The following is a 25,517-nucleotide window of genomic DNA, read 5'->3' as shown; positions in this document are numbered from 1 at the left end:
CCCTTGTGAGGTGGGGGATCCTTCGTCGTTAGAGGTGTTTTCGTGTTGGAGAACTTCTCGTCGAAGATTTCGCAGCTGTAGTTGAGAGTCAGCACGGGGTCGTGGTTAAGAGCTCTGGACTCTGATCTGGAGAACCAGGTTTGATTCCCCACTCCTCCACATATGTGGTGGACTCGTATCTGGTGAACTGGGTTTGTTTCTCTGCTCCTTCACATAGCATCAGAAAATGAAGCCTGTGGCAAGAACTAGCTTTGCCCCCGCCCCCTGGATCTGAGCTCACTCAGCAGCAGGTGGGGCCGTGGCCCCCAAGGGCCTTTCGCCAGCACGGGCGACCCTGGGCAATCTGTGAAAGGTCTTGCGCGGCCTGGGACCTCCGTACCTGCGGGACCGTCTTACCCCATACGTCCCAAATCGGACTCTGCGCTCGGCAGAGGCCAACCTACTGGTGATCCCTGGCCCCTCCATGATGCGGCTGGCCTCCACCCAGGCCAGAGCCTTTACAGCTCTGGCCCCTGCCTGGTGGAACGCTCTACCTCCAGCTGTCCAGGCCCTGCGGGATCTTGCTGAGTTCCGCAGGGGCCTGCAAGACAGAATTGTTCCACCGGGCCTTTGGGGAGACTAGCCGTTGATTGGGGCCCCTCCCTCCTTCTTCTGTATAACATCGCGTGGTTCTTACCACCCTTCCCTTCTGGGGTTTTAGAGGGAATTGATAGCAGGCGCCATCTTGAGTTAACATTAATTTAACATTAATTTATAAGCTGCATTTTAATGGGGTAGGGTTTATTTTTATTAGAGCCATATTAACCTATATTTATTGTATTTTAACTTGATTGTGCTCTATCTATATATTGTTCACCGCCCTGAGCCCTTCGGGGGAGGGCGGTCTATAAACCCAATTAATAATAATGATAATAATGATGATAATAATAATAATAATAATAATAATAATAATAATAATAATAATAATAATAATAATAATAATAATGAATGGCAGCCACCCCCTGTGAGGATGTGGCTGTGTGAGGCCTCAAACCTTGAAGCAATCAACAGACTCTGTAGTGTTGTTCAGCAGCATTTATTGATAGGAATCGAAACACCCAGCTACCCGTTTTATTCCAACATTGGTCCCCCCTCCCTTTTCCCCAGAGAATGTGAGAAAGAGATGGTTTGGAGCCGAGGGCCCCCGAGGTCGGTGATAGATAAAGACAGAACCACCTGGCCTCCTGCCCCCACAGGACGACGGAAACAATCCCGTTTCCCGTGGGACAAAAGTGTCAGGGGAGAGCCTAGTTATCTATTCAGCATGTGAAGCCATAAAGCAAAGATCAAAGATCAAGGAAAAAATGCCCGGGAATAGCAGTGGTAACGTATAGCAGGCTGGTTACATATATCTTGTAGCGATTACATTGAGCTAGGAATGCATCTCAGTCAACTAGATGCCACCCCCCTGACAGACCGCCACGGGCCAGAGCCCCTCCCCACCACTGCTAAAAGGCAAAGCAGCCCCCTGAGACTTTGGGGCAAGATACCTCCCAAGCCAGAGCGGGAGAGGTTTTCCCATCGCTCTGGGGGGCGAAAACACCTGGGGGGGCACCTGCGAGGTGGGGGCAGCCGCTGTCCTCCACTGGGGGCCCCTGCCTCTTCCTGGAGCAGAGTGATGGCAGTGGGGGGGTGTCTTTTGGCTGCTTCCTCCTGTCCGTGTGCCGCTCCCTGAAGAGCCATAGTGGGGTTTCCATGGAAACAGGGATGTCGTCCTCAACGAGGGCTGAGCATGCAGCTGGAGCTCCCTGCATCTGGCATTCAAGCCGGGGGTCTCGGAGCATCAGTTCTGCATACATGCAGTGAGGTGGCGGGTGGAGAAGCAGCCGGGTCCCGTGCTGCTTTGCTGCCTGTCATCCCGCAATGGCGGCCGTGGAGGCTGCTGCCTCCACTTCTGCTGGAGAGGCCGGGTGGGAGGGGTGGGCTTGCTCTGGAAAAGGAAATGCGCTCTGACTCGCAAAAACTGTTGGCCTTCCAGGTGCCGCTTGGCTACTGGGGCCCCCCCCCCCCCCCCCGGCGAATGATTTTCAGTTTTATTTTAAAAGAAGATTACAGGAAAAGAAAAGAAAGTTACAAGCAATAAGCGTTAGAACAATTAATTCTTTTTAAAAGTTAAGGAAGGGGAGAAGATAAGAACGGACGAACGAGCGAACGGACGATGGAGGAAACTCAGCATGGAGTTTTCAGGAGCTCAGGGGCTCGCTCACACTACCGAGTCTGGATTTTCTCTGAGGCCCCTTCCGCACGTGCAAAATAATGCACTTTCAATCCACTTTCAACGTACTTTGAAACTGGATTTTGCTGTGCAGAATAGCAAAATCCATATCCTCTGAAGATACCATTTTTTGTCACCATAAACAAGTATTGGCGAAAACTTGCCTGTTTCCCCCTCCATAAAGAACAGTGATAGCGAACCTTTTCGAGTCCGAGTGCCCAAACTGCAACCCAAAACCAACTTATTTATCGCAAAGCGCCAACAAGGCAATTTAACCTGAATACTGAGGTTTTAGTTTAGGAAAAATGGTTGGCTCCAAAGCGTGTATTACTCGGGAGTAAGCTTGGTGGTAGTCGGTGGCTTTGCTTTGGAGCAACTGTGCAACTCTTCCAATGGGTGAATCACGACCCTAGGAGGATTTACTCAGAAGCAAGCCCCATTGCCAGCAACCGAGCTTACTCCCAGGTAAAGAATCACGCTTTAGTTCATCGCATGAAAATCAGTGGGGTTTAATAGCACTTAAGAGGGTTACCTACACTGCTTCCCCAAAACTAGGTCTTAGGTTTAATGCTAATAATTGAGCCCAGCCTAGATGTGGGGGGAGGCACACTGTTTGCACGTGCCCACAGAGAGGACTCTGAGTGCCACCTCTAGCGCCTGTGCCATAGGTTTGCCACCACTGATATAGAAAATGGCCGACGGAGCAGCAGCAAGAGAAATGGCCGTGAAAATGCTTGACGTTCCATTTCAGGGTGAGGAATGCTGCCGGGGCTCTGGGCGGCTCCCCGAAGGAGTGGTGGCCTGCTCTGCAATCCTGTTGTCCTCTTTATCCTGAACGGCCCATAGATGTGTCGTCACTGGTCTGATCTGGCGGGAGAGCCGTTCACAGGCCACGGGCTCATTGGCCCCTTCCGCACACGCAGAATAATGCGTTTTCAAACCACTTTCACAACTGTTTGCAGGTGGATTTTGCCATTCCGCCCAGCTTCAAAGAGCACTGAAAGCAGTTTGAAAGTGCATTATTCTGCATGTGTGGAATGAGCCATTTTGTCGGGGATCTGTGGTTCCGACTGGCAGGGAGGAGGGTGATTCCGGAGGCTCCTTGCGCCCCTTGGCTGGGATAAGCTGCTGGGCTGTGTTTCTATTGGAGGATTCCTTTCCTGTTTGCTGTCAGGTCCTCTCTTGGGGGGCTCGTGCCATTCCGTCAGACCTGGGCTGTCTGCGCGGTAGCCCTGCACAAGGCACGGCTCTTTCACCAGAAGCCACGGCAGGCAGGAGGTCCAGAACCTCTTCACGTGCCGTGGCCTGCAGGCCGACAGTTGTCCGACACAGAATGGGGAGGCAGCCAGTCAGGATTTGCAGGATTTGCACATCACAGCCCGCGCGTGGCTTTGTCGTTCTTTCCAGTTCTCTGCTGAGTAGGACAAAATTCCTCCCTCTCGGAGGTTCCTCTTGGGATCCTGAAGACTTCCCCGGTCTGGACGTGGGCAGGTGGTTTGTTCGTGCTGACCACTTGGCATGTAGGGGAGAGGATGCCTCGGGGCAGGGCTGCTCTGGACCCCCATCTCACGGTCCTATCCTGTTATAATCAAGTCCCCACCCCTCACTCCCTAGGTTATATCGTGTTACTGTGCATGATGGGAAATGTGCTCGCTGCCCAAGGGAAGGGCAGCTCCTCTTTGCCCTGCCAGTGGAAATGCCCCCTACAGTGGGGGTTCCCCAGAATGAGCCCCCACATTTGCTGAAGGCAAAAAGAAAGGCAAAAATATGCTTGGCATCCCCCCCCCCCCCCCACTGCCCCTGACCCCTGGAAGGAACTGTTCGTAAGGAAGCCATAGTGGTGGCAAATTGGCCATGCTGGCAGGGGCAGATGGGAATTGTAGTCCATAACCTCTGGAGTGCCAAAGGTTCGCCACCATGGCCCTAGGGGCTTGGCCGCACCTCTCAACCGCCTCGTCCCCTCCGTGTGGTGTGAGGTTGGCTGAGATGCTGGAGGGAAACGCCGCCTTCTCTCCTTGCCCGTCTGGCGCTGCACAGCCACTGGTTTAGCGAGCCGTGCCGGCGGTGGTGGGAAGGCCGTGCTTGTCTTTGCCAGCTCAGTACTTTGCCCGGCACAACCGAGGCAAACTCCTGGGAGAAGCTCGAGTTAGGTTTCCGTTGACATGAAGAAATCCGTGACGTGGGCTCCTCTTGAGTCCGATCTGGGGTCTGGCAAAGTCAGCCTCACCTTGCAGCGAGTCTGCCGGGCGTGAGACCGAGGCCCTCCGCGCCACCGACTCCCTGGCCGGGGCGTCAGAGGAGGAGGATCTGGGAGGCCTGAATCTGCCCGGGGGGGGGGGGTCCTGGGGGCTCCCTCCGTCTCCACCTCACTTGCCTCTCAGAGCTACTGTGAGGATTAAATGGGGAGGAGGAGGAGGAGGAGGAGTTTGGATTTATATCCCCCCTTTCTCTCCTGTAGGAGACTCAAAGGGGCTGACAATCTCCTTGCCCTTCCCCCCTCACAACAAACACCCTGTGAGGTGGGTGGGGCTGAGAGAGCTCCGAGAAGCTGTTACTAGCCCAAGGTCACCCAGCTGGCGTGTGTGGGAGTGCACAGGCTAATCTGAATTCCCCAGAGAAGCCTCCACAGCTCAGGTGGCAGAGCGGGGAATCAAACCCGGTTCCTCCAGATTAGATACACGAGCTCTTAACCTCCTTCGCCACTGCGTGAGAATATTGAGGGCCCATTAAGGAGGAAAGTGGGGTGCAAATGGCACAGGTAAATGATGTTACCTGGAGCTGCCAGGAACTGAACTGGGGGCTTTTGGTGTGTGAATCACCTGGCCCACTACTGAAGCACAGCCCCCCATCCTCCCTCCCTGAGCAAAGCCAGTCCAGATGAGCGCCGTCTGTTCTCTCTTTCCTGCCAAAATGCATGAACTCAGTGGGGCAGCAACATGTGTTTTCATTTTTGCTGATGTGAGTCTGTGACAGTAAAATGTAGGAAGAGCTGGGAGGAGAAGTCCTTTTCCTTGATCCTCTCGGTCTCCTCTGGCTCACCAAGCCAGCAACACTGGTGGCACGGGAAAGGGCCAGTCCACCCCAGTCCCCTGGCACCCTCTGAAGATACGAGCCACAGGTGCAGGTGAAACGTCAGGAGAAAATGCTACTGGAACATGGCCACACAGCCCCAAAAACCTACAACATCCCAGTAATTCCGGCCATGAAAGCCTTTGACAATACAAAATTTGACAAGAAGTCAATTTATGGCTACCAATCTTGATCCTCCTTGATCTGAGATTGCAAATTCCTTAACAGACCAGGTGATCGGGAGCAACAGCCGCAGAAGGCCATTGCGTTCACATCCTACATGTGAGCTCCCAAAGGCACCTGGTGGGCCACTGCGAGTAGCAGAGAGCTGGACTAGATGGACTTTGGTCTGATCCAGCTGGCTTGTTCTTATGTTCTTATGTTCTTATGTTCTTAATACAAATCACACATCCTTTAACAAACAAACGATATCTCTGTATTTTGCAGAGCATTCCTGTCGAAATCTCTACAAGACCAAGTGCCCCTTGACGTGCTCTCTCTGTCAGTGGTCCCTTAACAAAATGTTATCAATGCACCTGTTCCGCGATTCCAAGAACTAAAATATCGAAAGTGCAGATGAAACAGCAACCTGTTATTGACCCAAACACACCCGGACAGTCATTCTTTGCAGGCGTGTTTCCTGGCCCAATAAGTACCCTGAGTATCAATCAATAAAATATCTTGATAAAAGCAGATTTGCAATTTCCATTCAAAATTAACTCAGTGAGGTTTGTGGTTAAAGGACATTATCTCCGAGTACAGAAGAATCTCATCTCTTTGTCTGAGGTCTCTGAAAGCCTCTAGAAAGACTGTTCATTGATTTTTGAAAATGCCAAATCAAATAAGAGGTTTTCCCTGAATATCCCAACGCCAAAATTACTGGTCTTTTATCATTTCCAAATGCTGTGCAGATTAGAGATATATTTATTTATTACAGGATATTTATGTAGGCTATGCAGCTAGTCCTGTGAATCCTAGCTTGATTTTTTCCCTTTAAATCTGGATTATTGCATGTACCTGTGATTTTTGTTCTTCCTCAAATACACTTATTTGCAAATAAGTAAAACATGCAGGAGGACTCTGACTGGATGGAGAGGTGACACAAAATATTCTGAATCAATAAATGTGCCGCCCTGCAATTCCGAGGGATAATCGCCTGAAACATCTTTAAATCCTGCCTAATCTGGTATTGGCAGGAGTATCAAGTTCCCTTTTGATAGTTTTTTAAAAGAAGGGTTTTTGGAAGTGGGGAAAACGTCACGCCCAAAATTGAGCACTGGGGAAAATTTCCTTATCCGACAGTCGCAGAAGGACATTTTCTGCTCTCTTTCCCATCTCCAAACCTTGACTCCCAGTCAAGGAAGCCGGTTATTTGAGGCTCTGCAATGCCTCCGTGTCCCTGCGGAGGGCGGTAGCAGCATGGCCGTGGACTCTTGCGATGGGCGGTGTGTGGTGTGTAGTGTGTGTGTGCAAGTCAGTGTGTGCTGGGGGGTGTGTCTCTGCTGCAGTGTGTGAGAGAGCATCGCACATGTCAGTGTGTCGTCGTGAGCGCCACCTTCTCTTTGCAGTCTGTGACCCCCCCCCCTCCTTCCTCCAGCTGCTTGGATTCTTTGCAAAGGCACATTGTGTGTGTGTGGGGGGGGGGGTGAATGAAGGTGGGCGAGGAGGAGAAGGGTTTTATGAATGGCTCCTCGGGAGCCAAGCCTCTGCCCCCTCCAGAAGCCCCGCGGCTCCCCCCTTCCCTTCCAATGCCCCCCCCCCACCCCATGGGGAGGATTTTTCCCCCCTGCCCGTCCTCTTTCTGAAAACGTGCGGCTGGTGCCGGCTCCGCTTTCTTCTTCCTGCTGCCCCTCCTCCTCCTCCTCCTCCTCGTCACTCTCGCCATTGAGAGGCAGCAGCTGGCAGCCCGCTGGAAATCAGACAATGAAGCCCCCCCTACACACTCACACGCCCGGTTTGGTTAAGTGACAGGCGGTTCCCTAGCAACGGGGCGGGGGGGGGGTTGGATTGTGAGCCTGGCAGAGGGGGCCGGGCGGGTGCAGGTGAGGCAGCCGGTTCTCTGCCACCCTGCCTTTGGGCTGCCCCCCGTCCCGGGGCCGGCAGGAGCCTTTTCTCTGCCGCTGCTGCTGCTGCTGCTGCCTTCCCCTCCGAAGGCGGTTCCACGGGAAGGGAAGCCCCGTGTGGGATCAGTAAGCGCTCTGCATACACATCCAGGTGACTGAGCGGGGAGCGGTGGGCAGTGGGGGGGGGGGACACCCGACCCCTCCGCCGAGCCGGGAGGAAGGAGCCTCCGCCCGCCCAGCCTGCCCGCTTCTGTGCCCGGGGAGCCTGCCCGACGCCCAGCTCCCTGCTGACATGAGCGGCTGGCTCGGAGGAGCCCCCCCTACGCCATGGTGCGGACGTCTCCCCCCAGCTTCCTTTTCTTGTGCTCTTTCCTGCCCAGTGACTACATCGTGGAGGAGAAGGCAGCCGTCCTGCAGAAGAGGGAGCATGAGGGCTTCGGATTCGTCTTGCGAGGGGCCAAAGGTAACGGCGGGGGGGGGCAGTGTGGTGGTGGGGGGGACAGGGGGCCCCTTCTTAGCTGGGACCCCAGTCCTGCCCCGGCAGGCTGTGTCAGTGGAGGCAACAGCCTTTCTCTGGCGGTGGGGATTTGGGGGGGGGGGCACATGGGAAAGGGTGTGTAGCGAGACACAGAGATGCCCACGGTGCCTGGCGTGTGTTCACGCGCTCCCTTCTTCGTTCACAAGGGGCATTCCACAGCAGTGGGCTCACTGGCACGGCCCCCTGGGATGTGGGGCACGTTTTTTGCAGCAGGCGAGGCTTCAGCGGCAGCCTGAGAGGAGCCGTTCGGGCTGCACGGCTCCCCATTTTCTCAGCTCTCCCCATCTTGGGTGGGGTGGGGTGGGCACTTGCATTTTGAGGGGCAGCCGCTCAGTACTGAAAGTCAGTCACTCCTGAAGGGTCTACTCTACACCTTTGGGTCTGGGGTAAGGTTTGGGGGTGGGGTGGGGTGGGGTGGGGGGGTCTCCTTGTGGCCCTGGTGGGTGCAAGGGGGCCGGGCTGAAGAGAAAAGGTGGCTTTGGAACGGTGACCTGAATGGGAGGCGGCTGGTCCCAGGGATCGTGTTCGGAGACCTCTCCAGGGTGCTGCCACAAAGGGGGGTCACAGCAGCATGTTGGGGAGGGGGGTGGGGGAGAATCTGCCGCCTCCTCCCAGTGAAAATCTTGGGAGGGCTTTGGGGAGGGGGGGGGTTGGAGTGATTATTACCAGCCCCAATTCCATTCCTTTCCTTTCAACCTCACTGTGAGGCTGTCTGCTCCGGCAGGACTCTTCTTCTATGGCCGTGGTGGCAAACCTTTGGCACTCCAGATGTTGTGGACTACAATTCCCATCAGCCCCTGCCAGCATGGCCAATTGGCCACGATGGCAGGGGCTGATGGGAATTGTAGTCCATAACATCTGGAGTGCCAAAGGTTCACCACCACTGTTCTATGGCTTCCTTACGAACAGTTCCTTCCACAGGTCAGGGGCAGGGGAGGGGGGGGATGCCAAGCATATTTTTGCCTTCAGAAAATGTGGGTGAACCCCCACTCAGAGGTAGCCTTCTGTCTCTACAGGGGGCATTTCCACAGGCAGGGCAAAGAGGAGCTGCCCTTCCCTTGGGCAGCGAGCACATTTCCCGTCATGCACAGTAACGTGATATATCCTAGGGAGTGTGGGGTGTGGGTTTGATTATAACAGGACGTTTTTCATCATGGCAGAACACGATAGCCGGTAAATCCAGTAAAAGGTTCCTTGGCGAAGACTGGGGGCTGCTTTAAAAACCAGAGTTTGCCCCAATAGCCCAACAGCCGCCCCTCCAAACCTCCTGCCATTGGACAATTGTCTGTTCCTTTATGGAGATGTTTATGGCCCACTGTATTGTCGAAGGCTTTCACTGCCAGATTCAACTGGTTGTGGTGGGCTTTCCGGGCTGTGTGGCCGTGGTCTGGTGGGTCTTGTTCCTAACGTTTCGCCTGCATCTGGATGGTGGCCGTGATGCCTTCGCAGTCCTTCTGGTGAGCCGGTTCCTGAAGGCAGCTGCAGGTGCTGGAAAAGTCCGTTTTGACATGGCGGTGGAAGCAGGCAGCCCATAGAGCAGGGGTCTTCAAACTATGCCCCCCCAGATGTTTATGAACTACAATTCCCATCAGCCCTGCCACTTGGCCATGCTGGCAGGGGCTGATGGGAATTGTAGTCCATGAACATCTGGAGGGCCATAGTTTGAAGACCCCTGCCATAGAGGCAACTGGGCTCTTATCGAAAGAGCTGGAGCTTCAGGTGCGAGAAGGCTTCAAACGTTAACCCCAACCCCATGAGTTGAGCCTGGGAACAGGTTGGTGGGGGCTGTTATGGTTGCTCTGGCACCAACCATGATCCCAGCCCTCCCTATTCCTGGATAGGTCCGACAGCGCTATACCTGTAGAAGCCTGTGTGTTGTGTGGACGGGGAGCCCCATATGGCAGCGATGGCAAACCTTTTTGAGACCGAGTGCCCAAATTGCAACCCAAAACCCACTTATTTATCGCAAAGTGCCAACACGGCAATTTAACCTGAATACTGAGGTTTTAGTTTAGAAAAATTGTTGGCTCCGAGGCGTACATTACACAGGAGTAAGCTTGGTGGTAGTCGATGGTGATGGCCACTAATCTGGATAGGTTTAAAAGGGGCTTGGACAGATTTATGGAGAAGTCGATTTATGGCTACCAATCTTGATCCTCTTTGATCTGAGATTGCAAATGCCTTAACAGACCAGGTGATCGGGAGCAACAGCCGCAGAAGGCCATTGCTTTCACATCCTGCATGTGAGCTCCCAAAGGCACCTGGTGGGCCACTGCGAGTAGCAGAGAGCTGGACTAGATGGACTCTGGTCTGATCCAGCTGGCTTGTTCTTATGTTCTTATGTTTTGAAGCAACCATGCAACTCTTCCAATGGGTGAATCACGACCCTAGGAGGGTTTACTCAGAAGCAAGCCCCATTGCCAGCAACCGAGCTTACTGCCAGGTAAAGGATCGCCCTTTAGTTCTTCGCATGAAAATCAGTGGGGTTTAACAGCGCTCAACAGGGTTACCTACACTGCTTCCCCAAAACTAGGTCTTAGGTTTAATGCTAATAATCGAGCCCAGTAGCCCAGGCCAGCCTAGATGTGTGGGGGGCCGACTCTGTTTGCGCATGCCCACAGAGAGGGCTCTGAGTGCCACTCTGCATCCGTGCCATAGGTTCGCCACCACTGCCATATGGAATGTATGGCAGTAGTCAAAGATGGAGGTGACTGATCAGCCAGGCAAGGTCAGCTCTTCCTGGGTGTAAAAGCAGTTGAGTCCGGACAGTTCTGGCAATGGTGGCCACCCGCTTTTCAAAAGCAGGCCCAGCTCTGACAGAGTCTCCATTCACAAAGCCATTCACGCACTGCCCATCTTAAAGGTGCCCAGTTGCTCTGGTGCCTCCGACTGTCCTACGTTCTTGACTTCCCTCTCGTCTGGATTTAACTTTGTTTGCCTTCATCTGTTTGGCCACAGCTTGTGGACATGTGGCCTGGCCGTGGCTCTCCCTCTGCTCCCAGACCCCAGATGCTGGCACCGACCCCCCAGCTCAGGGAGGGGGGTGGGTCTTCACAGCAAAGTGTTTGCCTGGAGAGCAATTGTGGGCTGAATGCACGGGGAGGGGGGCGGTCTGGCTCCAGGAAAGCCCAAACCACTAGTGGAGAAGGTCCACCCCTCTCCCAGGAGGCCCTGGGCATCTTGACACATTGACGTACATCTACCTTGTGGATTTGAAGTACAGGAATTGAGATTCCTCCTAAATATCAGGAAACACTTCCTGACATAAGAACATAAGAACAATCCAGCTGGATCAGACCAGAGTGCATCTAGTCCAGCTCTCTGCTACTCGCAGTGGCCCACCAGGTGCCTTTGGGAACTCACAGGCAGGATGTGAAAGCAATGGCCTTCTGCTGCTGCTGCTGCTCCTGAGCACCTGGTCTGCTAAGGCATTTGCAACCTCAGATCAAAGAGGATCAAGATTGGGAGCCAGAGATCGACTTCTCCTCCATAAATCTGTCCAAGCCCCTTTTAAAGCTATCCAGGTGAGTGGCCATCACCCCCTCCTGTGGCCGCATATTCCAAACACTGATCACATCGCTATGCAGTGAAGAAGTGTTTCCTTTTATTAGTCCTAATTCTTCCCCCCAGCATTTTCAATGGATGCCCCCTGGTTCTAGTCTTGGGAGAAAGTGGAGCACGCTGCCTCGGCGGGTGGTGGAGTCTCCTTCTGTGGAGGTTTGTAAACGGAGGCTGGGTGGCCACCGGTCAGGAGTGCTTTGCTTGTGTCTTCCTGCATGGCAGGGGGGTTGGTCTTGATGGCCCTTGGGGGTCTCCTTGCAGTTCTGTGATTCTACCTGTCAGTCAGTCTGTTTGATTGGAAAACCTCCAGTTTTTTTTTAAAACCATGGAGGGGGTCCCAGAATGAAACCCTCAGCCCAACTGTCCTTCTTCTCGTGTGTGTTTAGTGTCCCTGAGCTTCCAAAGATGGGGAGGACATAAAGGGGCATAAAAGCTGCTCATATCTACACCTTCCCTCAGGTGGGTGATGCGCTACTCCTCACGCTCAGGTCTGCACGTGGGACTTTGGGGCCTCTGGGGCAAGACATCAATGGACTGGGCAGGGGGAAGTCAGAACTTTTTGAAGGTCTGACTTGCAGAGGTGAAAAGTTGAGGCGCCACCCCTGTAAAGAGAAGCTGAAGCGGGTGGGACTTCTCTGTTCAGAAAAGAGAAAACCGGGGGGCGGGGGGAGGTAAGAGAGAGGTTTATAAAATTATACACAGGCTGGAAAGAATTGAGAAAGAGACCCTCCCTCTCCCAAAAGACTAGAACTTTAGAGCAAGGGTGTCCAACTCTGGCGTGTCAGATGTTCATGGACAACAATTCCCATCAGCCTTCTGGCATGGCCATATCATTAAGAAAGGGATTGATAATCATTAGGAAAGGAATTGATAATAAAACTGCAAAGATTGTCATGCCCTTATATAAAGCCGTGGTGCGACCGCACTTGGAGTCCTGTGTTCAGTTCTGGTCGCCACATCTCAAAAAGGATATCGAAGAGATAGAAAAAGTGCAGAGAAGGGCAACGAGGATGATTGAGGGATTGGAGCACCTTCCCTATGAGGAGAGGCTGCAGCGTTTGGGACTCTTTAGTTTGGAGAGGAGACATCTGAGGGGGGATATGATTGAAGTCTATAAAATTATGCATGGGTAGAAAATGTTGACAGAGAGACATTTTTCTCTCTTTCTCACAATACTAGAACCAGGGGGCATTCATTGAAAATGCTGGGGGGAAGAATTTGGACTAATAAAAGGAAACACTTCTTCACACAATGTGTGATTGGTGTTTGGAATATGCTGCCACAGGAGGTGGTGATGGCCACTCACCTGGATAGCTTTAAAAAGGGCTTGGACAGATTTATGGAGGAGAAGTCAATCTATTGGCTACCAATCTTGATCCTCCTTGATCTGAGATTGCAAATGCCTTAGCAGACCAGGTGATCGGGAGCAACAGCCGCAGAAGGCCCTTGCTTTCCCATCCTGCCTGTGAGCTCCCAAAGGCACCTGGTGGGCCACTGCGAGTAGCAGAGAGCTGGACTAGATGGACTCTGGTCTGATCCAGCTGACTTGTTCTTATCTTCTTATGGCCAATTGGCCATGCCAGCAAGGGCTGATGGGAATTGTAGTCCACAAACATCTAACGCGTCAGAGTTGGACATCCCTGCTTTAGAGCATCCAGTGAAGCTGATGGGTAGAAGATCCAGGACAAACAAAAGGAAATACTTCTTTACACAGAAAGTGATTAAAATGTAGAATTTGCTTCCAGAGGGTGTAATGATGGCCACCAGGCAGCATTAAAAGGAGATCAGACAGATTGATGGGAAAGAGTGGCCACTAGTCATGGGGAGTGAAAGAAACCTCCACGTTCAGAGGCACTCAGCCTCTAAATTCTAGTGCCAGGAGCCAGGAAGCAGCATCAGGGGAAGGTCTTGGCCTGTATTCCTTGTTGTTGGTTATTGCGAGAGACAGTGCAGTGGACCAGGTGGACTCTCTCTGTTCTGATCCAGCAAAGATCTTCAGCCATATTTGGTGACACCATCAAGGCCTTACGGGAGTGCGGTTCCCAAGAGATATTGGGATATCCTCACCCTCGTGGAGAGCGGTGCCATTGGCTCAGGTTGAGCATAACCCCCAGGAAAAGTCTTCACCTGAGCTACTAAGAACATAAGAACAAGCCAGCTGAATCAGACCATCTAGTCCAGCTCTCTGCTACTCACAGTGGCCCACCAGGTGCCTTTGGGAGCTCACATGCAGGAGGTGAAAGCAATGGCCTTCTGCGGCTGCTGCTCCTCCTGAGCACCTGGTCTGCTAAGGCATTTGCAATCTCAGATCAAAGAGGATCAAGATTGGGAGCCATAGATCGACTTCTCCTCCATAAATCTATCCAAGCCCCTTTTAAAGCTATCCAGTTAAGTGGCCATCACCACTAACTACTGCCCCAAACACATAATCGGTTGTGCTGAGATTGACTGTGGGGCCTGCTGATTGCCACTCTTTGCTTAGCCGGTGAGCTGGCCCCTGCTCCTGTTTTGGAACCACGCTCAGTAGTCCCTTGTTTGTTTCTGCACCTTCTCAAGCACTGCAGCACCCTTTGGAAGGTGTGGTGACCAGAATGGTACACGGTATTCCAAGTGTGGTCTCACCTTAGATTTGTATAAGGACGGTGTGATAGCAGAAGTTTTATTCTCTGTTGCTTGTGTAACCTCTAACTGTGGGTTCTGTGGGGCAGAACTTGGAATGAGTTTGCAACAACAAATTAAAAAAGCAAAATAGTGTACTTTCTTAACATCTAACATCAACATTTAACATCACACTTCAAGGTCCTGTTCAGGTTGCATTTTCAAGTCCTTATATTTACAGTCTACTGATACTGCCAAGTCCAATTCTTCTTTGCAAGTGGGTTGGCTCCTGAAGACTCCAAGGGCTTGATGAACAGGATTCAACATGATGAAGGTTTCCAGGAGAACTCTCACCCATTACAAACATAAAAAAGAAACCCTGAAACAATCAACTCCAACATTTACAACATAGCAAAAATAAACAACCACCTTCCCACTAGTTCCCAACAACATTGCGGTTACCTTAACAAGGTGTTAAGGGCTTATACAAACCAAGGTCCGAGTCTGGTAGCCTCGTCTCCTCCAAACTACATGAGCTCTGCAGCCTTCTGCTGCTTTGAGTCTCCACCCCTTTCTGGGTCAACCCATTCTGAGCATGGGGGTTACACTTGCCTAATTCTGGCCAGCATGGAATTTGCCTTTCCCATAGCAGCCGCACGGTAGCTTGACAGTTTTCCTAGAGCTGTCCACTGTCACCCCAAAGTCCCCTCTTGGTCTGCTGCTGCCGGCACAGGTGCCATTGGTGTAGTTGTGCAGTTGGGTGTTTTGTGCCCCAACACGCATCACTTCACGCTTGCTCACGTTGAACCTCACTTGCCATTTTAGTGCCCATTCCTCCAGTTTGGAGAGATCTGTTTGGAGCCCTTCACAATCCATGTTTTTGTTGTAGCATTCCAAATCTGCCACCTGCAAATTTGGCCACCTCACTGTTCACCCCCAGATTCAGGTCACTGATGGAGGTCCTGTTCCTGGGTCAGGGAGGTCCAGAATATGTGCCTCAATTCCTGACTCTTGGTTGACAGTGCCAGCTTCCTCCATCGGGAGCCTGCGCGTGGTCATGGAAGCCCCCCTTACGATGGAGGCCCAAGTCACAGATACTGCCCAGAGGGTGCTTGTGGCGTAGGAGGTTAAGAGCTCGTCTATCTAATCTGGAGGAACCGGGTTTGATTCCCAGCTCTGCCGCCTGAGCTGTGGAGGCTTCTCTGGGGAATTCAGATTAGCCTGTGCACTCCCAACACACGCCACGTGGGTGACCTTGGGCTAGTCACAGCTTCTTGGAGCTCTCTCAGCCCCACCCACCTCACAGGGTGTTTGTTGTGCGGGGGGAAGGGCAAGGAGATTGTCAGCCCCTTTGAGTCTCCTGCAGGAGAGAAAGGGGGGATATAAATCCAAACTCTTCTTCTCCTCCTCCTCCTCCTCCAACTACAGCAGTGGCCCCCATCTGTCCTGCCCCAATCTATGATCCATGCAACAGACCTCTCCAGATTGTACTGCTGTAACTTGCTCTACACAGGGATTCTAATCTGGAGAACCGGGATTGATTCCCCACTCCTCCACCTGAGTGGCAGAGGCTTATCTGGTGAACCAGATGTATTTATGCACTCCTACATTCCTGCTTGATGTCCTTGGGCTAGTCACAGTTCTCTCAGAACTCCCTCAGCCCCACCTGCCTCACCAGGGGTCTGTTGTGGGAAGAGGAGGAGAAAGGAGCTTCTACTTCTACTGTTGAGGCTGCTCCAGAAACTGCAGCTAATCCAGAATTCGGCTATTCAGGTCTTTACAGGAACCCTGAGGAGAGCACGCACTCACCCCGTCAGCTACTCCGGCTCCAGATTGAGCGCCAAATCAGCTTCAAGGTTTCGGTATTGACCTTTCAAGCCCTACATGTTGTGGGACCACCGCACCTGTGGGACTGCCTCACCCATTATATCCCCCAAAGAGCGCTGCACTCATCTGGAGCCAACCTGCTGGTGATCTCCGGCCCAAGATTGTCCTCAACCAGAAACTCTCTGCTTCCCATTGTTTACCCAGCTGTCAGCCCATAAGACTGTGGTGGCCAATTGGCCATGCTGGCATGGGGTGATGGGAATTGTAGTCCATAACATCTGGAGTGCCAAAGGTCACCACCACTGCTATAAGAGGACGATGACTATGTGGTTATCTTAGCTTCCCCACTCACCTTTTGTTGTGCGCTACTCTCGTCAAATAATCCGGGGGCTTGCTGCATTCCCCACTTCCTCAGCGGCGACAACGCAGCGGCCCCGATTCTGCCGCTCCCCTTCCTCCTCAGCGCGCGTCTTTTCTGCTGCTGGATGGTCCGGCACCCTTTCTAAAAACCCCGCACCGAGCGCGGGGGGCGGGGGGGGAGTGGGGAAGCCTGGGGGGTGACTCCGAGTTTAAGTTTCCCGCCGTTGCTGATGACGTAGAGCAGTGATGGCGAACCTTTTTGAGACCGAGTGCCTCAATTGCAACCCAAACTCAACTTATTTATCGCAAAGTGTCAACCCGGCAATTTAACCTGAATGCTGAGGGTTTCGTTTAGAAAAAAACCGGTTGGCTCCCTCTTCCTCCGCCCCACCCACTCGAGCAGGGGCCAGCCTGCTCTAGCCACCAGCAAGTCCCGCACGCACCGCTCTGTGCCTCTCTAGCATCTCTGCCTCCTCTGCACCCCCCCCCTCGGGCAGCAGCCACCCAGAGCACAGGCACCAGGCCCGCCAGCTGAGTCCTTCCTGCTCACCATAGTGTGTGCACATCATGCTCAGTGGCCCAGGTTAGCCTAGGTCAGGGGTAGGGAACCTGCGGCTCTCCAGATGTTCAGGAACTACAATTCCCATCAGCCTCTGTCAGCATGGCCAATTGGCCATGCTGGTAGGGGCTGATGGGAATTGTAGTTCCTGAACATCTGGAGAGCCGCAGGTTCCCTACCCCTGGCCTAGGTGTATGTGTGTGGGGGTGTGTGTGTGATTTTCTGCCCCCACATGATGAACTCTGTGTGTGCGTGCCCACACAGAAGACTCTGAGAGCCACCTCTGGCACCTGTGCCATAGGTTCGCCATCACTGGCGTAGAGCCATCCGTCCAATTAGGCAAAAGCGGGGTGTGCGCGCAGCCTGGGTTTTCTTTTTTTTAATGCTAAAAATCCTCGTCTCCACGTCGTTTTGGGTGCTCAAATAGTGGGTTTGGGTGCTCAAAACGGTGCGCAAAACAATGGATTCCTTGGCAAAGCGTGGAGACGTGGATTTGTCCTTTAGAACATGGAAAAAAAGCCCGCCCCACAGCAGCGCAACAGCCAATCAAGACAGCCCCTGAGTGGATTGTGGGGAGTCCTGCATAGAGGCTGCGCGGCTGCAGCATTCATTGGAACAAGGGGGCGGAAGCTGCGGTGGGAACCATGAGCCTGCATTCAAAAAGGGCAAAGGAAACCGCAGCATATCGTCCACCATTTTGTAAGTGGGGAAACGGCCACTATCAGCCTCTATGCCAGATGACTGGAAAGCAGCAAATATTACACTGATTTTTAAAAAGGGCTCCAGAAGAGATCTGGGGAATTAAATCCTAGTTAGCCCAACATCTGTTCCAGAAAAGAAAAGAAGAAGAGTTTGGCAGCTTGGCAGGGCTGGACCGAGGGGTGGCTACAGCAGGCTCCTGCCACCTAAGGTAAGTGGGGAGCAAGTAGGGGGTGCCCAGAGCAGGTGTTGCCCCATGCAGCATTCCCCCCCCCGCCCACGCCTCTGCACGAAGGACAAGGTCTTTGAGCCCTGACACTGACTGCTACCCCTGAGTTTCAGAGGTTTACTGCCTCTAAACATGGAGGTTACCTTTACTAACCATGGGTACTAACCATTGGTGAACTTATCCTCAATAAATCAGCCTAACCCTCTTTTAAAGCTATCTATGCTCATAATTCCTCGATTTAAGTTGAGTTGTTGAGTAAAAAATTATTACCTTTTGTTCGTCCCAAATGTACTGCCCATCAAGTATGTTGAGTGCCCTGAACTCTACTTTTACGGGGAGATGAAGTAAAAGGCCCCTATATCTGCTTTCTACACCCCATGCAAATTTTTGGGAACCTTCATCGTGTCCCCCATAAGTTGTCCATTTGTTGAACTGAAAAGTCCCAGGCTGTGCATGCTTGAACTAAAGGGAACTGGTTTAGGACATTTACAGTCAGAAAATTATGAAGTGTTTTACTCAGGAACACAGAAGAAACTGAGTTGCTCTAACCATAAAGCAAGGTGTAGTACAAGCAATCAGGAGCTACAGTGCAAAGCCTGATCAGGTAATATCAGTCAGACTTCAGGGAAATCCTGTTAGCATCCCCATCATTCAAGTGTATGCCCCAACTACAGGTGCCAGTGCGGAAGAAATCGAAAGCTTTTATGCGAGTGTCCAGGAAGAAATTGATCCCTCACCTAAACAAGAGGTGCTGATAATTTTAGGTGATTGGAATGTAAAAGTAGGAACAAAGCAGAATCACTGTCAGGAGATTTGGACCGGGAACACAAAATGCAACTCAGAAACCTGTGAACAAGGTGTTCATTGCAGACACCTGTTTCAGGCGACTGATCTGACAACTGAATACATGGACATCACTGCATGGCCAACACAGAAATCAGAAAGATCACATAACTGGAAGATGGGGAGCTCTGTTCTCTCTACTAAAATGAGATCAGGCACTGATTGTGGTACAAACCATGAATTTCTAATACTGAAAATTAGAGTAAAGCTGAAGAAAAACACCAGCACATTCATAGTGCCAAAATACAATCTAAACAGCATTTCTGAGGCGATTAAAGATCATGTAATGAGCAAATCTGCATTACTGAGTTCCAGTGAATGTGAACTGGAAGAATTCTGGGTTGAAACCAGCGATATTATCAAGGAAGAATCTGCAAAGTCTACTCCTGTAGCCAAAAGGAATGACAAACCTTGATGGACGACTGTTGAAGCTCTTGAAATTGCTAAAGATCAACAAACCTCAAAAGTAAAAGCGGACAGAAATAGAATCAAAAGTCTAAATATTGTCCTAGCAACTGGCATGCAGAGACAAAGAGAACTACTATAATATCCAATGCAAAGATATGGAACAGCTAAACAGGAAGAGCCACAAGATCCAAGATATCAAAGAGAAATGTAAAGCACAGTTAGACATGCTGAAAGATCATCGCAGAACAACATCAACTGAATTGGTAAAATAAAGAAAACAAATAATACACTGAAGGACTATACAAAAGATATTTAACAATGACAAATTTCTTTGAATAAAATTTGTTTTGAAGAACATCTGTGGTTTTAGAAACTGAGTTGAAGACTGCAGTTGGGGGAAACCAATCACCAGGATCAGAAGGAATACCAGTAGATCTATTTTATTATCCTATTTTAGGACTAATAAAAGGAAACACTTCTTCACATGCCTTAGCAGACCAGGTGCTCAGGAGCAGCAGCAGCAGAAGGCCCTTGCTTTCACCTCCTGCCTGTGAGCTCCCAAAGGCACCTGGTGGGCCACTGTGAGTAGCAGAGTGCTGGACTAGATGGACTCTGGTCTGATCCAGCTGGCGTGTTCTTATGTTCTTATTTCAAGTCACAGAAATGGACATAATCAAAATCCTAACATGAATATGCTAACAAGTTTGGAAAACAAAACAATGGCCCACAGAGTGGAAATTCTCAATCTCCAATCCAGTTGAGTTTGCCCTTTTCAGCACAACTGTTCAAAGAGTTGACATTTTTGATGGAATATCTATATGTTCACCAAGTCTCATGTCCCACTAAGAACATTTCTGGTTGGCTCTATGACCTGCTCCTGCACAACACAGTTGTTTATGCTACCTAGAAACCTGCTTTCTTCAGTGTGGCTCAAGCACACATTCAAGCAGTCTTTGTGAAAGTCTTCCAGTACCACAAGCAGTAACTTCCCGCATTTCCCTCTCTGTCTAGAGATCTGTCTTATGGTCGTGATCCAGGAGGGGAGAAGAGACAGTACATTCTCACTTTTTGTGACCTTAAGGGCCCGGCATCTGTACTCATAGCAATTCCGTTGGGAGGTTTTGTTGAAGCAGCGGATTTACTTGGAGTAGACCACCTTGCAGGACGCAATGTAGACAAGAACTGACAGACACACAGTCACCAGTGCAGTTCTATTTTATTGCTATCTACTGACAAAGTGCTTCGCCAGACCACAGGTGTTTTCAGGCACACATCACTCTGCTGTCTGTGCTAACTATGTACAAAAGTGGTACCAATCAGGTGCCCTCACCTTATCAGGTTTTGCGTATGGTACAAACTGTGCACTCAGTCCTAATCTGCACACGGCACCTGCCACCCTGTTTCCCCGAATATAAGACATCCCCTGAAAATAAGACCTAGTAGAGGTTTTGCTGAAGTGCGAAATAGAAGGCATCCCCCAAAAGTAAGACGTAGCAAAGTTTTTGTTTGGAAGCATGCCCGACGAACAGAACGCAGAAAAATAAGACATCCCCTGAAAATAAGACATAGCGCATCTTTGGGAGCAAAAATTAATATAAGACACTGTCTTATATTCGGAAAAACACGGTAGAAGGAAGGTCCAGCTGTCATTTAGATTTTGCTCATCTAAACACATGTTCTGAGAGGTTTATTATTGTAACGTTTTCAATATGGCTTCACTTTGTCCGCCCCCCCCCACTTCACCTTTTCAGATATTGGCCCTTTCCACACAAACCAAATAAAATGTTTCCTCCGTGGAGGTCCATGTGGTTTTTTAGCCCAAAACGTTTTATTTCCTGCATGAAAACATTTCATTTGCATGTCGTTCCCTACCCATTCTTTTTGGAAACCGTCTTGGATGCATTTTCATTTTAAAATGTTGCCCACGCCCCTCCACAGTGCCTGGATTTTCTCATCGAAAGCCGTTTTCTAAGCTTGTGCCAGCCAACTTGCACTGTTTTTAAAAATGTATTTGGGGGAGGGGGAGGGTTGTGTCTATGTACCTACGTAGACCCAACCCCTGGAGAGTAGCAGGATGAGGCTTTGAAGCTTCATCGCTACAAATCGAAGAAATGTTCAAAAAATGGAATGACGGCCAGGAAGCGTTTCCGAGGGTTTGTGCAGACAAATGGGGGAGGGGGCTGAATCATGTGATGGGCAGTGCCTTCAACTGAGCCAGGTAGCTGAAGGACAGTCTGTGCAGTAATTTCTGCATGAGAGTAATATCCATGCTCTGCCCAGCTCCTGATCAAAATCAAGCTTTGGCGTAGGAGGTTAAGAGCTTGTGTATCTAATCTGGAGGAACCGGGTTTGATTCCCAGCTCTGCCGCCTGAGCTGTGGAGGCTTATCTGGGGAATTCAGATTAGCCTGTGCACTCCCACACACGCCAGCTGGGTGACCTTGGGCTAGTCACAGCTTCTCGGAGCTCTCTCAGCCCCACCTACCTCACAGGGTGTTTGTTGTGAGGGGGGAAGGGCAAGGAGATTGTCAGCCCCTGTGAGTCTCCTGCAGGAGAGAAAGGGGGGATACAAATCCAAACTCCTCCTCCTCCTCCTCCTCCTCCTCTTCTTCTTCTTCTTCTTCTTCTTCTTCTTCTTCTTCTTCTTCTTCTTCTTCTTCTTCTTCTTCTTCACCACCACCAAGATTGCTGTAGAACGCATTGTAGGAATGTAGCTTCAGTGTTACCATTGCATGAATCCAGGTGGCTCCCAATAGGGCTCAGGGCAGGAAACATCATATAAAACAATACAACAACCACGTTGATTAAAACTACAGCAGCAAACACCAAAACATTAAAAGATGGCGATAAAACCCCCATGACAATAGGCACCCATGGGAGGTCGCGATGTTCAGATCAGGCCGGCTGGCAAGATATAAAAGCCCAGTGGAAGAGCTCAGTCTTACAGGCCCTGCGGAACTCACCAATGTCCCGCAGGGTCCTGATCTCAGTTGGATCTCATTCTACTAGGTAGGGGCCAAGGCCGAAAAGGCCCTGCCCCTAGTAGTGGCCAGCCGAACCTGTCTAGGACCGGGAACCTCTAATAGGTTTCCTCCCGACGAGTGAAGGAGGGGCCTAGAGGGGCAATATGGGGAGAGGCAGTCCCACAGGTATGTAAAGTTGCACCTTATGGGACCTACAGGATAAATTGTGTTCTGCTGAGAAGTGTTCTCCAATTGCAACTGTTTGAATCCTGTAGACCAGGGGTCTGCAACCTGTGGCTCTCCAGATGCTCATGGACTACAAATCCCATCAGCCCCTGCCAATTGGCCATGCTGGCAGGGGCTGATGGGGATTGTAGTCCATGAACATTTGGAGAGCCGCAGGTTGCAGACCACTGCTGTAGACTGATAACCCAAAGCACACCCTGAGCCCTCTGCCTCCAAGTGTTTTCACAAGATGGCTTGGGCCACTGTACCAAAAGCAGCAGAAAAATCCAACGGAGATCCTCCTGGAATGCCACCAGGGCTTTCTCTGCCTCATTTCCTGGCGAAAAACAGACTGGAAAGGGCAGATTAGAGACAAGGTGATAATGGGCCTTGTCATTTTTCTGTGGTGGATGGAGAACTACCTCTCTGGGGCTTTCCGCACTGACAGAGTTGTACTGGTTTCTATCTAGGTTCACCACAGTGTATCCACACTGCAACTGAGCTCAATGTTGTTTTGTCTCAGTTCCACCCCCTCAGAACTGCGACATCCCTGTCGCAGTTATGAACTACACCTTTCTGCTGGAACAAGGTCGATACCACTTCGAAGCTTCGAAGTGCGGACGCATCGAAACGACACCTCATCCGTTCAACCAATCAGGAGCTGCTTTTGTGGCATGCGCAGAACGGGAGAGTCGTGGCAGGCATGTAACTGTAAACTGTAAAAACTGTAAAAAAAAAAGAACGCTCCCATTTCCCATGGTAACACAAGCTCCAATCACGATCGAGGAGCGAAACAGGCACCAAGATGATCCCGCCCACTTAGCTCGGTTTCAGGGGGCCAAGTAAGTTGCTGTGCGGACAGCCTGGAATCGCCCCCCACTGAAGGGAACCGAGTCGACCTTAGCTCCCTTCTGTAGTGCGGAAAGCCCCTATGAGAGGCCAAACAAAGATGCCCTGAACCAATAACTGGTTTATGATGGGACATCAGTGACTTGTTAAGACCTTTTAGATTGCACCTGAATATATTCTATATATTTTGTGTGTGTGTTTTCTGATGAGATTCTGTCTTTCTAATCCATATTCTGTGAAACTGCTCATTTTCAAGATCTAGCGGAAGGCACTGCTTTCAAGGCCCTGACTGTATACGGAAATTCCAATTTCAAGGGACATTTAAAACAGTGACATTATTTTGCTTTCCAGAAAGACAAGATATAAATGCGTATCTTCTCCTTCACAGAACATAGTACCTTGGCAGGGCTAGTTTCCTAAGGCAAAGCACTCCAAAGACTTTTCTGGTTCTATCCATTCGCCTGTGCTGCTCCGTGTCTCTCAGAAGAACTTGCGCAGACTTCTCTTTTCTCATCCGTCTTACTTCATGATGCATGAACTTTGTCTGCACTTAAGCACTTCTGGTTGCGTGAGGTTGGAGTATCGGGCGTTCAGGGCAGCATGAACCTGTGTGTGCAGTAGCTCTGTGTGTGGCCAGGGGGTTGTAAGTTGCTTTCTGTGAAAACCCAGCAGGGCGCATTTTATTCAAGAAATGTGACTCCAGCAAGTAGAGATTGTATTGTTGTGATAGACTTAATACCTTGCTCTCCCCTGCCTGGCTCAGAGTGGCTGCTAGCAGCACATAACCATACAATAACATTTCACATAACCAGTGTCTAAGATATAATCTATATAAAACCTACAGTGTTAAACACAGTCAAGGATGGAGCAGCATAACTTCCCCCAATTTTGTAAAGAACAGAAAAGGAAACGGGAAGGAGGGAAAGGAAGGGAAGCCAGCCAAGATGATGATGATGATGATGATGAGCAGGAGGGGGAGGGGAGGAGGAGGAGGAGTTTGGATTTATACCCCACCTTTCTCTTCCCACGGGGCTGCCTTATGCCGAACTGGACCCTCACCCTCAGTATTGTCTGTTCCGATGGGCACCTCCTGCGTAGTCCTTTCCACTGGAGTTGCCGGGAATCTAACTGCCGTGCCCACAGACTGCTCAATAATGAGACTCTGAATCCAGAGCAATGGCCAGCAGGTGTCCAGTGAGCTGATAAAGCATTGCCAGAATAAAATAAAACGACGGCAACAGTCATTGGTAAAAGGGAGAGGGGAACGGAAGGACCCCATGTCCTGGCTGGGAGACACAGCAGGATCCAGCCAGAACTGGGCAGATCGTGCCGTGAAACCTGGAAGCTTGTGCATCCGTGGCAGACGTTTTGCCACACAACCTGGGCCACTGCCTGTTTGAGCCGAATGCCCTCCTCCCTCCATTGGGGGGCATCAGCTTACCTTGAAGAGACATCTTTGAAGAGGGGATAGGATTGAAGTCTATAAAATTATGCATGGGGTAGAAAATGTCGACAGAGAGAAATGTTTCTCTCTTTCTCACAATACTAGAACCAGGGGGCATCCATTGAAAATGCTGGGGGGGAGAATTAGGACTAATAAAAGGAAACACTTCTTCACTCAACGTGGGATTGGTGTTTGGAATATGCTGCCACAGGAGGTGGTGATGGCCACTCACCTGGATAGCTTTCAAAGGGGCTTGGACCAGACGGTGGAGAAGCCGACCTATGGCTCCGCACTCCATCCTCTTTGATCTGAGATTGCAAATGTCGCGAGCAGACCAGGAAACGGGAGCAGCCGCAGCAGGCCATTGCTTTCACCTCCTGCCTGTGAGCTCCCCAAGGCACCTGGTGGGCCACTGCGAGTAGCAGAGAGCTGGACTAGATGGACTCTGGTCTGATCCAGCAGGCTAGTTCTTATGTTCTTAAGGCCATTGCTTTCACCTCCTGCCTGTGAGCTCCCAAAGGCACCTGGTAGGCCACTGCGAGTAGCAGAATGCTGGGCTAGATGGACTCTGGTCTGATCCAGCAGGCTAGTTCTCATGTTCTTATCACAGGAATGGCCGCAAGTTGCCTATTTCAGAAGGCTGCAACAGTGTCCTTTTCTGTGCCTAAATTGTTTTTGGGAGTTACTTCAGTGCTCCTTCAGAGTTTGCAATGGAGCTGCTGAAAGGCCACTGCCTCGAAACCGCCCTGCTGACATTGTGCGCGTTTGGTGCCCGGAGACAACAGTTGTGGTGTGTGAGATGGAGAAGGGCCTCCTTTGTCACTTCTTCTGGCATCAAATGAAAGATTGGGGCATTGTGGGTTTTCCGGACTGTATGGCCGCGTTCTTATGTTTTCTTATGTTCCAGTAGCATTTTCTCCTGACGTTTCGCCTGCATCTGTGGCACGTGCCAGCCACAGATGCAGGTGAAATGTCAGGAGAAAATGCTACTGGAATATGGCCATACTGCCCGGAAAACCCACAACACCC

The 25,517-nt window shown here is 51.0% G+C and overlaps 1 protein-coding gene across 1 annotated transcript in view; it reads left to right on the top strand.

Moving 5' to 3' along the window:
* Positions 1-4,416: 4,416 nt before the first annotated feature.
* The window catches only part of SHANK3 (SH3 and multiple ankyrin repeat domains 3), a 96,603-nt gene continuing 75,502 nt past the window's right edge, over positions 4,417-25,517 (top strand). Inside the window, exons 1-3 of the mRNA XM_048500124.1 lie at positions 4,417-4,502; positions 7,253-7,537; positions 7,767-7,849. Of these exons, the coding sequence (XP_048356081.1) occupies positions 4,417-4,502; positions 7,253-7,537; positions 7,767-7,849 (454 nt within the window). The remainder of the gene's footprint in view (positions 4,503-7,252; positions 7,538-7,766; positions 7,850-25,517) is intronic.

Source organism: Sphaerodactylus townsendi, linkage group LG06, assembly GCF_021028975.2.
Source record: "Sphaerodactylus townsendi isolate TG3544 linkage group LG06, MPM_Stown_v2.3, whole genome shotgun sequence".
NCBI lineage: Eukaryota > Metazoa > Chordata > Lepidosauria > Squamata > Sphaerodactylidae > Sphaerodactylus > Sphaerodactylus townsendi.
The sequence above is the reverse complement of the archived record's forward strand: the minus strand, read 5'-3'. Positions and strand labels throughout refer to the sequence as shown.